This window comes from Peromyscus californicus, unplaced genomic scaffold (assembly GCF_007827085.1).
Source record: "Peromyscus californicus insignis strain IS unplaced genomic scaffold, ASM782708v3 Scaffold_11__1_contigs__length_118956290, whole genome shotgun sequence".
Classification (NCBI taxonomy): domain Eukaryota; kingdom Metazoa; phylum Chordata; class Mammalia; order Rodentia; family Cricetidae; genus Peromyscus; species Peromyscus californicus.
The window spans coordinates 90,397,915-90,410,999 of NW_026294402.1; the positions used below are offsets into that span (position 1 = coordinate 90,397,915).

At 45.5% G+C, this 13,085-nt stretch overlaps 2 protein-coding genes across 18 annotated transcripts in view; one reads left to right on the forward strand and one right to left on the reverse strand.

Moving 5' to 3' along the window:
• Nucleotides 1-3,898: 3,898 nt before the first annotated feature.
• Nucleotides 3,899-11,267, reverse strand: LOC128105404 (translation initiation factor IF-2-like). The gene is made up of 3 exons (XM_052730530.1): nucleotides 11,152-11,267; nucleotides 4,237-5,236; nucleotides 3,899-4,026 (listed from the first exon to the last, which is right to left on the reverse strand). The coding sequence occupies exons 1-2, from the start codon at nucleotides 11,265-11,267 to the stop codon at nucleotides 4,444-4,446; spliced, it is 909 nt and encodes a 302-aa protein (XP_052586490.1). The 3' UTR covers nucleotides 3,899-4,026; nucleotides 4,237-4,443.
• Tfdp2 (transcription factor Dp-2) overlaps nucleotides 4,884-13,085 on the forward strand; it is a 138,780-nt gene continuing 130,578 nt past the window's right edge. For 10 of the 17 annotated variants that reach the window (XM_052717223.1, XM_052717218.1, XM_052717212.1 and 7 more), the window contains exons 1-2: nucleotides 4,884-5,125; nucleotides 10,563-10,624. The gene's annotated coding sequence lies outside the window, so the exon portion shown is untranslated. The remainder of the gene's footprint in view (nucleotides 5,126-10,562; nucleotides 10,625-13,085) is intronic. The other 7 variants (XM_052717229.1, XM_052717235.1, XM_052717283.1 and 4 more) reach the window with 2 other exon arrangements.

The following is a 13,085-nucleotide window of genomic DNA, read 5'->3' on the forward strand; positions in this document are numbered from 1 at the left end:
CTAAAAGGTTACTTCTTTACTCATTTATTGTTACTGTGTTTGTGAGTACCGGTGTGCCATGGTTGGAGGTCAGAGGATAACTTGAAGGAGTTGTGGGGTTCCTTCCTTCCATGAGCTCTGGGGATTTAACTCATTATCAGGTCATCAGGATTATGTGGCATTTTCCTGGTTAGTTTTATGTCAACCTGACACAAGCTAGAGTAATCTGAAAGGAGGGAACCTCAGTTGAGAAAAATGCCTCCATAAGAGCCAGCTGTAAGGCATTTTTTAAATTAGCGATTGATGAGTGAAGGCCCAGCTCATTGTGGGTGGTGCCATCCCTGGGTGGTCCTGGGTTCCATAAGAAAGCAATCTGAGCAAGCCGTGAAGAGCAGCCAGCCAGTAAACAGCACCTCTCTGTGGCTTCTGCATCAGCTCCTGTCTCCAGGTTCCTGCCCTGTTTGAGTTCCTGTCCTGACTTCCTTTGATGATGGACTGTGATGAGGAAGTGTAAGCCAAATAAATCCTTTCCTCTCCAACTTGGTTTTTGGGTCATGATGTCGCCTCACAGCAACAGAAACCCTGATTGAGATACTCATTTTTCTTGTAGGGTTCCTTCATTCATGCTGCCCTTGGACTCACTATGTGGTAGAGGCTGGATTTGAATTCTGGATCTTCCTGCCTCTGCCTCCCCAAGGTGCTGCCAGTACAGGCAGGAACCACCAGCCTGACTAAGAGTGGCTTTATCTGTGTATCTCTTCTTCTGCAGCTGTGATTGAACCCAGGGCCTTCTCAGCGGTAGACAAATGCTCTCCCAGTGAGCTACAGTTCCGGTCTTTGTCCTTTTTAAATTTAGTTTAAGACAGAGTTTCTCGGGTTGCTTTTGAACTCACTATGTACCCTAGGTTGGTCTTGAACTTGCAACTCTTCTGTCTCAGTCTCTGAGTACCCAGGATTACAGGTGTGCACTTACCACACCTTGTTCATTACACTTTGCTTCTCCTTCCGAATATACTTACTAGCTAGCCGCCATATATTTGTCAATAATGGCACTGAAAATGAGTCTCTCCGACTCCGAAGGCACTTAGAGCCCAACAGGCTACAGATCCAAGCGGATCATTACAGCTTTAATAAATGTTAGAAAGGCAGACAAAATTTTATGGGAAAAGAGCTGGAGGTGGGTGGCCAAGAGATTCCTTTTTGGAGTAAGCTAAGTTTAGGTGATAAGACATAAAGTGAACTGAGTGAGCCAAGGGGTTTTCTAAGATCACGACATACCACTTAACAGCTCTTGAGACGTTTGTGTTTCCAATCCTTGCACAGTGTTTGGCATACAGTAAGTGCTTAATAAGTGCTGAATCAATAAATGTGCTGACACAGTTCAGACATCTAACTCTCTGGCATTGGAGATGGTGAAGACTTAATTTCTTTTTCAAAGGAAATAGGATCTCTTAATGGGGAAATGAGAAGGTAGACAGAAAGCTGTTTGTGCACATTGCTAAATTGAAACTATGAGTGGGAATGAAAAATTGATTTACATGAATTTTCATCCCTGTAGCAACTCAATTTATTCTGTACCAGAGAACTTTGAGTATTTGGCTTCAAAACCAAGCTGTTCTTCCTTGTTCTGGATTCTTGGCCTGCTGTGAAGCTAGCATTTACTGTCTTCTACAGCATACCCTCATTAGGTCATGGAAATTCACAGCTAGATCAAACTAGTGGATGGAAAATTTGAAGCCTTCTACTTCGTATTAAGCTCTGTGGCTTTGGGAGATACCGTGGAATGCTGACTTTTAAATTATCTGTTTCAAAAGCAATGCCAAAGAATAACTGGCATACTTATTGAATATTTCCTGTTCATCTTGCATATCTTATGCTAACTCTCACAAGAGGACACCAAACAATATGGTAGCTTCTTATTGTTCAACTTAGGGCCCCCCCCCCTTGGCTTTTTGAGACACGATCTCTCTACGCAGCCCAGGCTTGCCTGGAACTCACAGTATGTAGACCAGGCTGGCCTGGAACTCAAAGAGGTCTACATGCCTCTGTCTCCCAAGTGCTGGGACTAAAGGTATGGAACACTGTGATTGACTGGTCAACTTATTTTTTGTCTTCAAGTTTTCACTTTAGAAAGAGGTTAAGGGGGAGATGGCTCAGTGGTTAAGAACATTGACTGTTCTTCCAGAAGTCCTGAGTTCAATTCCCAGCACCCACATGGTGGCTCACAAACATCTGCAATGAGATGGCACTTTCTTTTGGCCTGTAGGCGTACATGCAGACAGAACACTGTATACATAATAAATCTTCCAAAAAAAAAAAAAAGAGGTTAAGGGAATATGGCAAGATGGATCAGAGGGTGAAGGCATTTGTTGTCAAATCTGGCAACCTGATTTTAACCCCCGAGATCCATATAGTAGAAGAAAGGACCAATTTCTCCAAGTTGTACTCTGGTCTCTACACTTACCCATCCCCTCCCATTCCAGCATGGGCATGTAGTGTTTCCTTGACAGGTAGTGAGATTCTGGGCATTCCTTTCTCCACATTAGCCCAAGCATTTAATGTGTCTGCTTCTCTCATGGCTATTATACATGTTGATGCCCTTCATAATTCTTCTCTACTTGATTGAGGTAAAGATTTTTTTTTTGCCACATTGATTTTTGTATCTTTAATGCCAAGATTGGTAATCGTTTTGTGTTTTTTAGACAGGGTTTCTCTGTGTAGCCCTGGCTGTTCAGAAACTCACGCTGTAGATCAGGCTGGCCTCAAACTCAGAGATCTGCCTGCCTCTGCCATCCAAGTGTTAGGACTAAAAGTGTGTGCCACCACCACCCGGCATGATAAGCTGAACATAATACCCTAGCAAAATTTCTTGGGAAATAAATAAATCTGAATTCACTTATCAGTGGAAAAGGCAATCATTCAATTGAGGTTTTGAGATTTTGGAATCAGTCACAGGACTACTGTGTATGGTAGTTTTGGAATTCTGAGGAGTTTACCCATTAAACATTGTGCAGAAATTGTCTCCAATTCTTCCAAAGAAAGAGTCAAAGGTGTTTGCTCTCTTGCCTCCCTGACCTCTTTTTGCATTTATTCTATCTTTCTATATCTATCTATCTATCTATCTATCTATCTAAATATCTATGTTTTTTTAAATAATTTATTTATTTTTTATTTTATGTGTATTGGTGTTTTGTCTGTGTGAGGGTCTCCTGGTCCCCTGGAACTGGAGTTACAGACAGTTGTGAACTGCCATATGGGTGCTGGGAATTGAACTCAGGTCCTTTGGAAGAGTAGTCGGTGCTCTTAATTGCTAAGTCATCTCTCCAGCCCCCATCTATGTTTTTGAAAAAGGATCTCATGCAGACCGGGTTGGTCTCACACTCCTGACTCTGCCTCTGAGAAGCATGTGCCACCACTCTGGGCTGATATTTACTTAATGGCATACGTATCAGAGTTGCTGACCCTTATCATACTACTGAAGTTCTGTGTTGGATTTGTTTTTGTACCTGGACCAACATGGAATGTAGTAGTCTTGTTGTTGTTGGGTCTGTTTTTGTGAAATACAGCCTCATCTAGGCCAGGCTGGCACCAATGGCCTTGTAGCTGAGGCCCCCACCTTCTGACTTTTGCCCCCACCCACCAAGTACTGGGATTACTGTAACTTAAGGGGGTTTTGTTTGTTTGTTTTAGTATTTTGAGGATCATCTTTCCCACCTCATTGGAACATAAGCTCAATGAAGCTAAGAATTTTTGTCTCTTTTGTACACGTCCCCAGCATCACAAATTGTGTTTGGTTCACTGAGCTACGAAGAAATTAAAACGAGAAAGATCAAAGTATCTAAATTTTTATTTTAGTTTGGTTTTCCAAAACAGGGTTTCTCTGTGTAGCCCTGTCTGTCCTGGAATTTGCTCTGTAGACCAGGCTGGCCTCAAGCTCAGAAATCTGCCTGCCTCTGACTCCTGAGTGCTGGGATTATTATTTAAAAGTCAGAGTTTCCTATTTTACCTCCAAACTTCCACTGCTCACATCGGATTTTACAAATGCACCTGAAAGGGAAAAAAAAAATTTTTTTTTTTTTTGGAGACAAGGTCTCACTGTGCAGCCCTGCCCGGCTCTGAACTCTCTGGGTTCACTAGGCTGGCCTCAAACTTGCAGTGATTTGTCTGTGTCTGCCTCCTCAGTGCTGGGATTAAAGACACGAGCCACCACACCAAACTAAGTATTTAATAAATGACCAGGTATTTGGGAGCGTGTACCTCCATCTGTTCAACTTCGATGTGATTGACTTGATCTGGTCTACTTCGTATCTACACTTCTCCAGGAACTGAAGCAGGACCACTTCCTCTGTCGTCCACGCGTGGCCTCAGGGTCACTGTTATCCATCTGCCTCCCAGCTGCTCCGGGAGCAAGGGGCCCATCAAAAGTCCGTGACCGAGATGTAAAGGCCCTTTGTTCCGATCTCCTCAAGAGAGACTGGGATGGAAAAGAGAACCCCACTCGCGAGCTGAGAGAGGCGAGGTGGTGGGCGGAGGTGAGGTGAGGGGCTGAAGGGGGAAGGGCGAGCTTCGCCATTCAGGTTCAGGCCACCTGGCCGCCCCCGCCCCCGAGCCAGGGGTAGGCACGGCTTCAGGGCGGCCCCTAGCGGAGAGTGCGAGCGCGGAGGTCAAAGGGCCAGTGCGAGCCCCAGGGAGCCCGCCACCCACCTCGGCCCCGCCCCTCGGGGGCGAGCCTTGGCTGGGGGGCGGGTTTTGTTTACTCCCTACACGCACCGCGGTCCGGCCAATCCGTGGAGAGCGTCGCCGCGCGTCACGCCCCCGGAGGACCAATCGGCGTGCACCGTGCTGCTCCGCCGCCAAAGCGAGCGCGGGGGAAGCGGCGCCGGGGCCGTGTCGCGGAGGGCGGACGGCGTCGGGCGCGCTGCTGGGCTGTGCGGCCGTCGCTGCCTGGCACGCGGGGCGCGCCTTGACCCTTCCTGCACGGCAGGCTTCCGACGCGCGCTGGGGCGTCCCGAAGGCCGCGGCCGCGCGGGTGGATGCTCGCTCTGACCCGACCCGGCTCTGCCTGAGCAGCGGCAGCTCCCGAAGACGCGTCCCGGGCGTGGGCCGAGGACTGTGCGGGCCGCCGGCCCCTCTGCACCGAGCGGCGGTAAGGTCCGGGAAAGGGCGCGGGCCTGCACGCCGGGGCCTTTGGACCGGGCGCGGTCCCCGCAGGCTGGCCCTCCCTGCCTTGTCGCGGGACTTCTTGTCGTGGGGCTCGCTGATTGTGCCCAGGGCTTCTTGGTAGCCTGGCCAAGCACCCCCACCCCCCCACCCCCAGTGCCTGATGAGGCTCGGAAGCCTGCAGGCTCGTCCTCCTCCAGGATCAGGAAGGGCGAGGGCTGACTTGGGCTTCTCGCTCGGGTCTTCTGACTTTTCCTCCCCGCTCCGTGATCCACAAGCCTCTCGCCTGCTTCTGCCGGGTGCTTCTCAGAATCCCAAAGCTCTACATACCTGGAAGACACCCCCCCCCCCCTTCCCCAGGTTCCCCAAAGTAACTTTCCCTTTGAAATAGAGGTTACATTCTCGACCCGAGTTCTGGGAGGAATTCTGCCAGGCCCATGGTTGCTGTGCACAGAACAGGGGGGAAGTGTCCGTGGGCTCCCGCCGAGAGTGAAGTGCGTGGACACTCGCCCGTGTTCCCGTGCTTTGTGTGGGCTCGGTTTGTTCATCTGCCTATGCGAGGGTGGTGCGATAGAGAAAAGGTTTGAACTCGCAGATGCACCGGAAACAAAGCTGACCGCTATTAAATGCCTAACTACCCTGGATGCCGGACGAGACTCTGGACCCCATGTTGTTTCACCTCTTCAGTTGAAATAGTTGCCAGGCTTGTGGCCTGGTTGTAGCTCAGTGGTAAAATGTTTGCTTAGCGTTCCTAAAGCCCTGGGTTTGACTCCCAACGCCGCAGAAACAGTTAACACGTTCGTTCTTTTCCCACAGCAGTTGCGGAAAGTGCCTTTGAGTCTGAATACTTCGGCCTTTCCTCATTCCCTCTCAAGGGGCTCCAGCTCCCCATCTCACATGGAAAAACAGCAGCCTTCCTCTACAGAGTCAGCTGCTGTTTTTCATTTGACTTGTAGTTTTTTCTGGGTCACTTGTTTTCTGTTCTCCTAATGGTTTGACATCATCTTAACTAGGAAATACGGTTTAACTTGCGTGTCTTTTTTCATTGTGGCAGAATTCAAAGTTGAATATAAAATGCTTACTTAATCGATTTTGCATTTTGCTTTTCCCATTTCACTGGGGTTAATGTAAACGATTTAGGTAGATTAGGTACATTACTAGATTTAATGTAAGTGTACATTCTCAAATTGCATCAGGAGATAAATCAGCGGCCAGACCCCAGGTTCTGTCACGCTTGTGTATTGGCTCTCGACGGACTTAGTTTTAGAACATCTTGTGCCTGGAACTAGCTTAGTGTTATGGCAGACATGGAGTCTGTAGCACAGTGCTGGCATGTGGTTGCAGTTTCAGGAATGCAGCACTTACATTTGTTAAGAAAGGCCTGAGACTTATTAAACTCTTCGGTTAACTTAATTACATGCTGTTTACTTAAGAAAGAAAATTGAGTTTTAATTATTCGTATTAATATTTTGTGACCATAATTCCCTCCCCTCCACCCTTATGAATGTGTAGTCCTTGGCATATGCAAGTTTTACTCATGCAGCCAAAATTCTTAACTGAGCTATGAGCTCCCAGTACAACTTGAGGGCTGGGCCATAGCTCAGTGGTAGGGTAATTACCTAAACCCTATTTGGATGCCCAGCACCAGAAAAATAAGAGCGCAATAGCAAACCCCACCTTTAAATAGGATGTGCATTCTTTTCATAATCTTTCAGACTCACTGCAGTATGTGTCATAATGGATCTCATAAGAAACCAGGTTGGGAGTTTGTAAGGATTTTAAAGCTGATTAAATGTCAATTGGGGGTGGCAAGATAGTTCATTGGCTAAAGGTGTTTGTCACCCAGACAAACTAGCCGTAGCTCTTTTTCTGGGACCCACAGGGTGCATGGAGAGAACTCACTCTTGAAAGTTATCCTCTAACTTTTCCACACCTGTGCTCTCCTCAAAAAAAAAAAATCCGGGTGGGGGGTGGGGGGATGAGGGGGTGGGGGGGTGGGGGTTAAAAATACTTGCTTTTCCATTTCAACCTGTGATACAGGATTCTAAATGTCCATAGATGATTAAATGAAGGCTAATGAACCCTTCAAAATGGTTTGCAAAATCACTTGTATTTACACATTTTTGAGAGGTCATTCATAGTTTCAGAGACAAAGTTACTTTTTGTGTGTCTTTTTGAGACAGGATCTTGCTATATACTCCAGGCTTGCCTTAAACTGACTGTGTAGCCCAGGTTTGCAGGTATCCTCATACCTTAGCGCCCCCCCCCCATTCGATAGGATTACAGGCATGTACCCCCACACCTGACCAATTTTTATTGGTTATTTATTTTATTGAACTGGTAATTGTATTTTCACAGTATGTTCTTATTTTAGATATTTCAAGATACATACAATCCATTGCTTGCCCTCTTCTTTTTCCCTTCTCTCAGCCTTCTAGTCCTCTGGTTTTGCTGAGAGGTAGCTCAGGCTGGCCATAAACTTACAGCAATCTTCTTGCCTCGCCTACTGAGTGCTTGGATTACATGAGTGTGCCACCACACCTGGTAGTTCTTTTCTTCTTTGGACAAAATTTCTTAGTTTCTTTCCTCCCTCTTCTCCTCTCCCTTTTTCCCTGAGTCAAGGTCTTACTATATAGCTCTGGATGTCCTGGAACTCACTGTATAGACCAGGCTGGCCTCGAACTCATAGAGATCCACCCCAGGCTGGCCTCGAACTCATAGAGATCCACCCCAGGCTGGCCTCGAACTCATAGAGATCCACCTGCCTCTGCCTCCCGAGTGCTAGAATTATAGGTACATGCCACTGCATCTGGCTGACAAAAATATTTTTCATCATTAAACTTTTCTAAAGAATTTTTTCTGGCACCGTACATTTGAAGCTCTTCACAGGACCAGTGACTTATTTATGGGTTATACCGTTCTCCTGTTTTAATGCGTATGCGTGTGTATACATGGGAATGCCATTGTCTGTGAACAAAGTGCACACATGGAGGTTGGAGGTCAAGTCCTTTTTCTCAGGCTCTCCACCCTTGTGTATTTGGGACAGTCTTACAGAACCATGAGCTCACTGATTGGCTCAAATGGCTAGCCTGATAGCCGGGGAGCCACCTCTTTATCCTCCCCCTGTCCTCCCCCAGCACCAGTAAGGATACAGATGTGAGCCACTATTCCTGGCTTTACCCTGGTTTGAAAATAGTAGATCTGTTTCACTGGTAGTCCTATCCTGCTAATTCATAATCGTATAAATTAAACTCTTATTTGTCACAGGGCCTCACCCTGTAGCACAGGCTGGCCTAGAATGTACGATGTAGCTCCAGCTGATCTAAACTCTCATTAGTCCTCTTGCCTTAGTTTCATGAGTGCCCTCGTTACAGGCCTAAGTCATTGTGCCTGGGGCGGAAATCAGAATTTTAATTTCTTATATTAATTAAGAAGATAGGTTCTGGAGCTGGCTTTCCTTGTTTTAAATCCTGCCTGTACAGGGTGCCTCAGTTTCTTCATCTCTAAAATGGGATAAAGTTAGTATCTGTTTCATAGGATTTAAGTTCTATTTTAAGGAAAGGAGAGGGCTTTAAAAAGACAGCTGTAAACACCCAAGTATGTGCCAGCACTTCTCAATAGAGGACCAGCTAAATTGTTTTGTTCATGCTCTCCTAAGTCTTGATGATGTTTTTGAGATAGAGTCCTGCTCTTCTTTTCAAACTCACTGTTCTATGACTGAAATCACAGGCACATTCCACCATGCCTGGTTCTGCCACTCTTTCTTTTTTCTTTTTCTTTCTTTCTTTCTTTTTTTTTTTTTTCCAAGACAGGGTTTCTCTGTGTAGCTTTGGAGTCTGTCCTGGAACTCGCTTTGTAGACCAGGCTGACCTTGAACTCACAGAGATCTGCATGCCTCTGCCTCCCGAGTCCAGGGATTCAAAGCATGCGCTACCATTACCTGGATCAGTTTTTCTTTTTAAATTTGATGATGAGGATGATGTGTGTATGTGTGTGTGTAGTTATCTATGCGCCTGTGTGTAGGCACCTGCAGTGACCAGAAGAGGGCATCAAATCCCCAGGCTGGAGTCGTGAGCCATGCTACTAGACTTACTTGTATTATTATTATTATTATTATTATTATTATTATTATTATTATTTTAATACTTTTTACTTTAAAAATAATACTCTAGCCCAGGCTGGCCTCAAACTCGTGATCCTCCTGCCTCCACCTCCTTCAGCAAATCCTACCAGTGTGCGCCACCACAACCGGCAGAAACAAACTTTTTTTTTTTAATCTTTTTTTTGTTTTTTGTTTGTTTGTTTGTTTTTCGAGACAGGGTTTCGCTGTGTAGCTTTGCGCCTTTCCTGGAACTCACTCTGCAGCCCAGACTGGCCTCGAACTCACAGAGATCCACCTGCCTCTACTTGTATTATTATTAACACCCCCATCCCCTCAACCCCTGCCTTAGGGTTTCTCTGTGTAACAGCTGTCTGTCCTGGAACTCACTATGTAAACCAGACTGGCCTCGAACTCACAGAAATCCGCCTTCCGAGTGCTGGGATTAAAGAAGTGTGCTGCCACCAGCCAGCTATTTGTATTATGTGTATATGAGTATATGTATTTGTATTATGTGTATCATGTGTATATGAGTGCATCTGTGTGGGGTGTGTCCATTTGAGTGCAGCTGTCCATGAAAGCCAAAGGTGTCAGATTCCTGGAGCTGGAGTTCCAGGTGGTTGTGAGCTGCTCTCCATGAGTGTTGGGAATTGAGTTTGGGTCCTCTGCAGGAGTAATAAATGCTGTTGACTGCTGAGCCTCGCTCAATCCCAAGCAGATTTCTTTGTAACAAAATATTTAAGGCTTATTATTCTCTTGCTACATTACCAGTTTGACTTATTAGAAATTAAATCAGTGTAAGCCAAAAGTAAAGAGGATATTAGGAAATGACAAGACCTAAAAACTGTTGCAGGAGTACTGGCCAGATGGTTCAGGGAAAGGCTTCTGCTGTGCAGGCTTGATGACAGACGTTCAGTGCCAATTCCAGGTGAAGGGGAAAGAGAACTGACTCCATAAAATTGTCCTCTAACCTCCACGCGAGTGCTGGGGCATGTGTGCCACCCCCCCCAACAAATAAGATAAATTTTATAAAATTTAAAGGGTATTAAAAAAAAGAAGAAAAAAACTAAATATATTTCAAAGGGAATATAAAAATGCAATAGCAGTTATAATAGCCATCTCTGTTATTAGCCTCAGTACTTAATAAAGATGCTATGGCTAATGTTGCTGTTATGAACATAATGAGGTATGGGTATGCCTGGTTAACTAAATATGTAACCATGAAAATAGTGTGTTTAAAAATGAGAGGTAATATATACCTCTATTTTGAAAGTAGAAAATATTACACAAAAAGTTTTTTTTTCCTCTCTTCACTTTACTCTAGGTTTGTATTGAAGTAAGCATCATGACAAACTGCTGAACCGAAAGCCTTGATAGACTGTCTAGGTATGTATGTGTTTGTGTCTCTATATCAATATACTTAGGTAAATATACATATAAATATATACATATATAATTTCACTGTACAAAGAAAGAATTTGAAGCTTGGTTTTTTTTTGTTGTTTGTTTGTTTGTTTTTGAGATGGAGTTTCTCTGGGTAGCTTTGAAGCCTGTCCTGGATCTTGCTCTGTAGCCCAGGCTGGCCTCGAACTCACAGAGGTCCGCCTGCCTCTACCTCCTGAGTGCTGGGATTAAAGGCATATGCCACCACCACCTGGCCTTGAAGCTTGTTTTAACTCAGATTGTTCTCAAGTGAAAACAAAGAACTATTTTTACTTTCACTTACATAGAACATTTTCTGAGTTTTTTGGTTTGTATGTGTTCATGTGTATGTGCCCATGCAGGTGCATATGTGTGCACACGTGAATGTGGAGGTCAGAGGTGAATGTCAGGTGTCTTCCTCAGTCATTTTTCACTTTAGTTTTTGAGAGTCTCTCATTGAACCTGGAGCTCACTGACTTGACTGGACTTACCATCCGCCAGCCCCAGGGATCTTCCTCTTGCCGCCTTCCCGATGCTGGGATGACAGGCACAGCCACTGCGCCTGGCTTTTCTCTATTGGTGCGGAGGATCTGAACTCAGGTCCCATGTTTGCGTGGTAAGCACTTTACCAGTTGAGCCATCTCCTAGCCTTTTTTATTTTTTGAGACAGAGTTTCCCTGTGTAGCCCTGGCTAGCCTCGAACTCAGAGATCCGCCTGCCTCTGCCTCCCAAGTGGTAGGATTAAAGGCCTGTGCCACGGCTCTGCCTGGCCAGCCTTCATTTTTTAACTTTTGTCACAGGAAGGTTAGAGGAATTGTTGGCTTGACATCTGGTTATTAGGATTCCTACAGTAGTAGGCATACAGAGTAATGCTGTTTTCTTCTTGTTCCTGTTTTATGGGTAGCCACTTGGATGAATTTAAAATCAACCTGTATCTTTTTTGAATAACCAGTCTGTTTTTAGCAAAGTATTTATGTCTAAAATTAGAAGCCTCCTTTCTCTTTTTCTTTCTTCCTTTCTTTTTCTCTCTCTCTTTTTTTTTTCTTTTGAGATAGGGTCTCACTATGTAGCCCAGGCTGGCCTCAGACCCACAGAGCTCTGTCCACCTCTTCGTCCTGAGTGCTGGGATTGCAGGCGTGAGTCCCGTGCCCAGCTCCAGTCTGTACTCTGTGGTTCACACTGTCTTAGTTACCTTTCTCACTGTCATGATGAAATAGCTGACAAAGGCAGCTGAGGAGGGGAAGGTTGATTTTTATTTTTAAAATGATGAATTTCGTTCTTAACTTATGCGTATGTATGTATGTATGTGCGTGTGTTTCTGCCGTGTGTAGAGGCTGGAGGAGTGTTGGATCTCCTGGAACTGGAGTTGTAGGCAGGTATGAGCCCCCCAATGTGGGTGCTAGGTACTTATTTTCCTCTCGAAGAGCAGCAAGCCCCCTTAACCACTGAGGCACTTTCCAGCTCCAGGAAGGGTGTACTTCGAATTCCTATTTGAGGTACAGTGCATTGTGGTAGGGAAGTCATGGCAGCCAGAGCTTGAAGCAGCTGCAGTCATGAAGGAGCGAGGGATGACAGCTAGCAGTCCCATAGCATTCTACTTTTTATACAGGCTGGGACCCCAGCCCAGGGTGCTGCCCAGTTCTGGTGGGTGCCCCAGTCAACCTTATCTAGACAGTTCTTCATAGATCTATCCAGAGCCTTGTCTCTTTAGGATGCTAGATCCTGTCACTTTGATAGTATTAGCCATCATCTTTACAAATTGTGGATCTCATTTGAGTTGGATAGCTCTCCAGTTAGGTACTCTTTAAAAAGATAAGAGATTTAAGCTGGGCGTGGTGGTACATGCCTTTGATCCCAGCACTCGGAGGCAGAGGCGGGAGGATCTCTGAGTTTGAATCCATCCTGGTCTACAGAGTGAGTTTCAGGACAGCCAGGGCTGCACAGAGAAAGCCTATCTCGAATAAACAAAGAGAAATAAACAAACAGAAAGATAGGTGACCTAGTGTCCAAAATGAGGAGAGTAGTAGGCTAGGTTTACTTTCGGGACTCCCTTGGGCCTACTGTCCTGGGTTTGCCTTTTTGACTTGATATAGTAGCATTTGACTGCTTTACATTGGAAGAACTTTTACATTTTTCTCTTATCTTTATTCCCAGAGGTGAAGCCATTTTAAAAATACTTGAGGTGGAGGGCTAGAGAAATGGTTCAATGGTTAAGAGCACTTACTGTTCTTGGAGAAGACCCAGGTTCAGTTCCCAGCACCAACATGGCAGCTCACAACTGCCTGCAACTCCAGTTCCCTGGGATCTGACACCCTCATCTGGCCTCCGACGCAAGCACACGGTGCATATACATACATGCGTAAAATAAAGTAAAAGAACTCTAAAAATTAATGGGCTGGAGAGATGGTTTAGTGGTTAAAAAGCA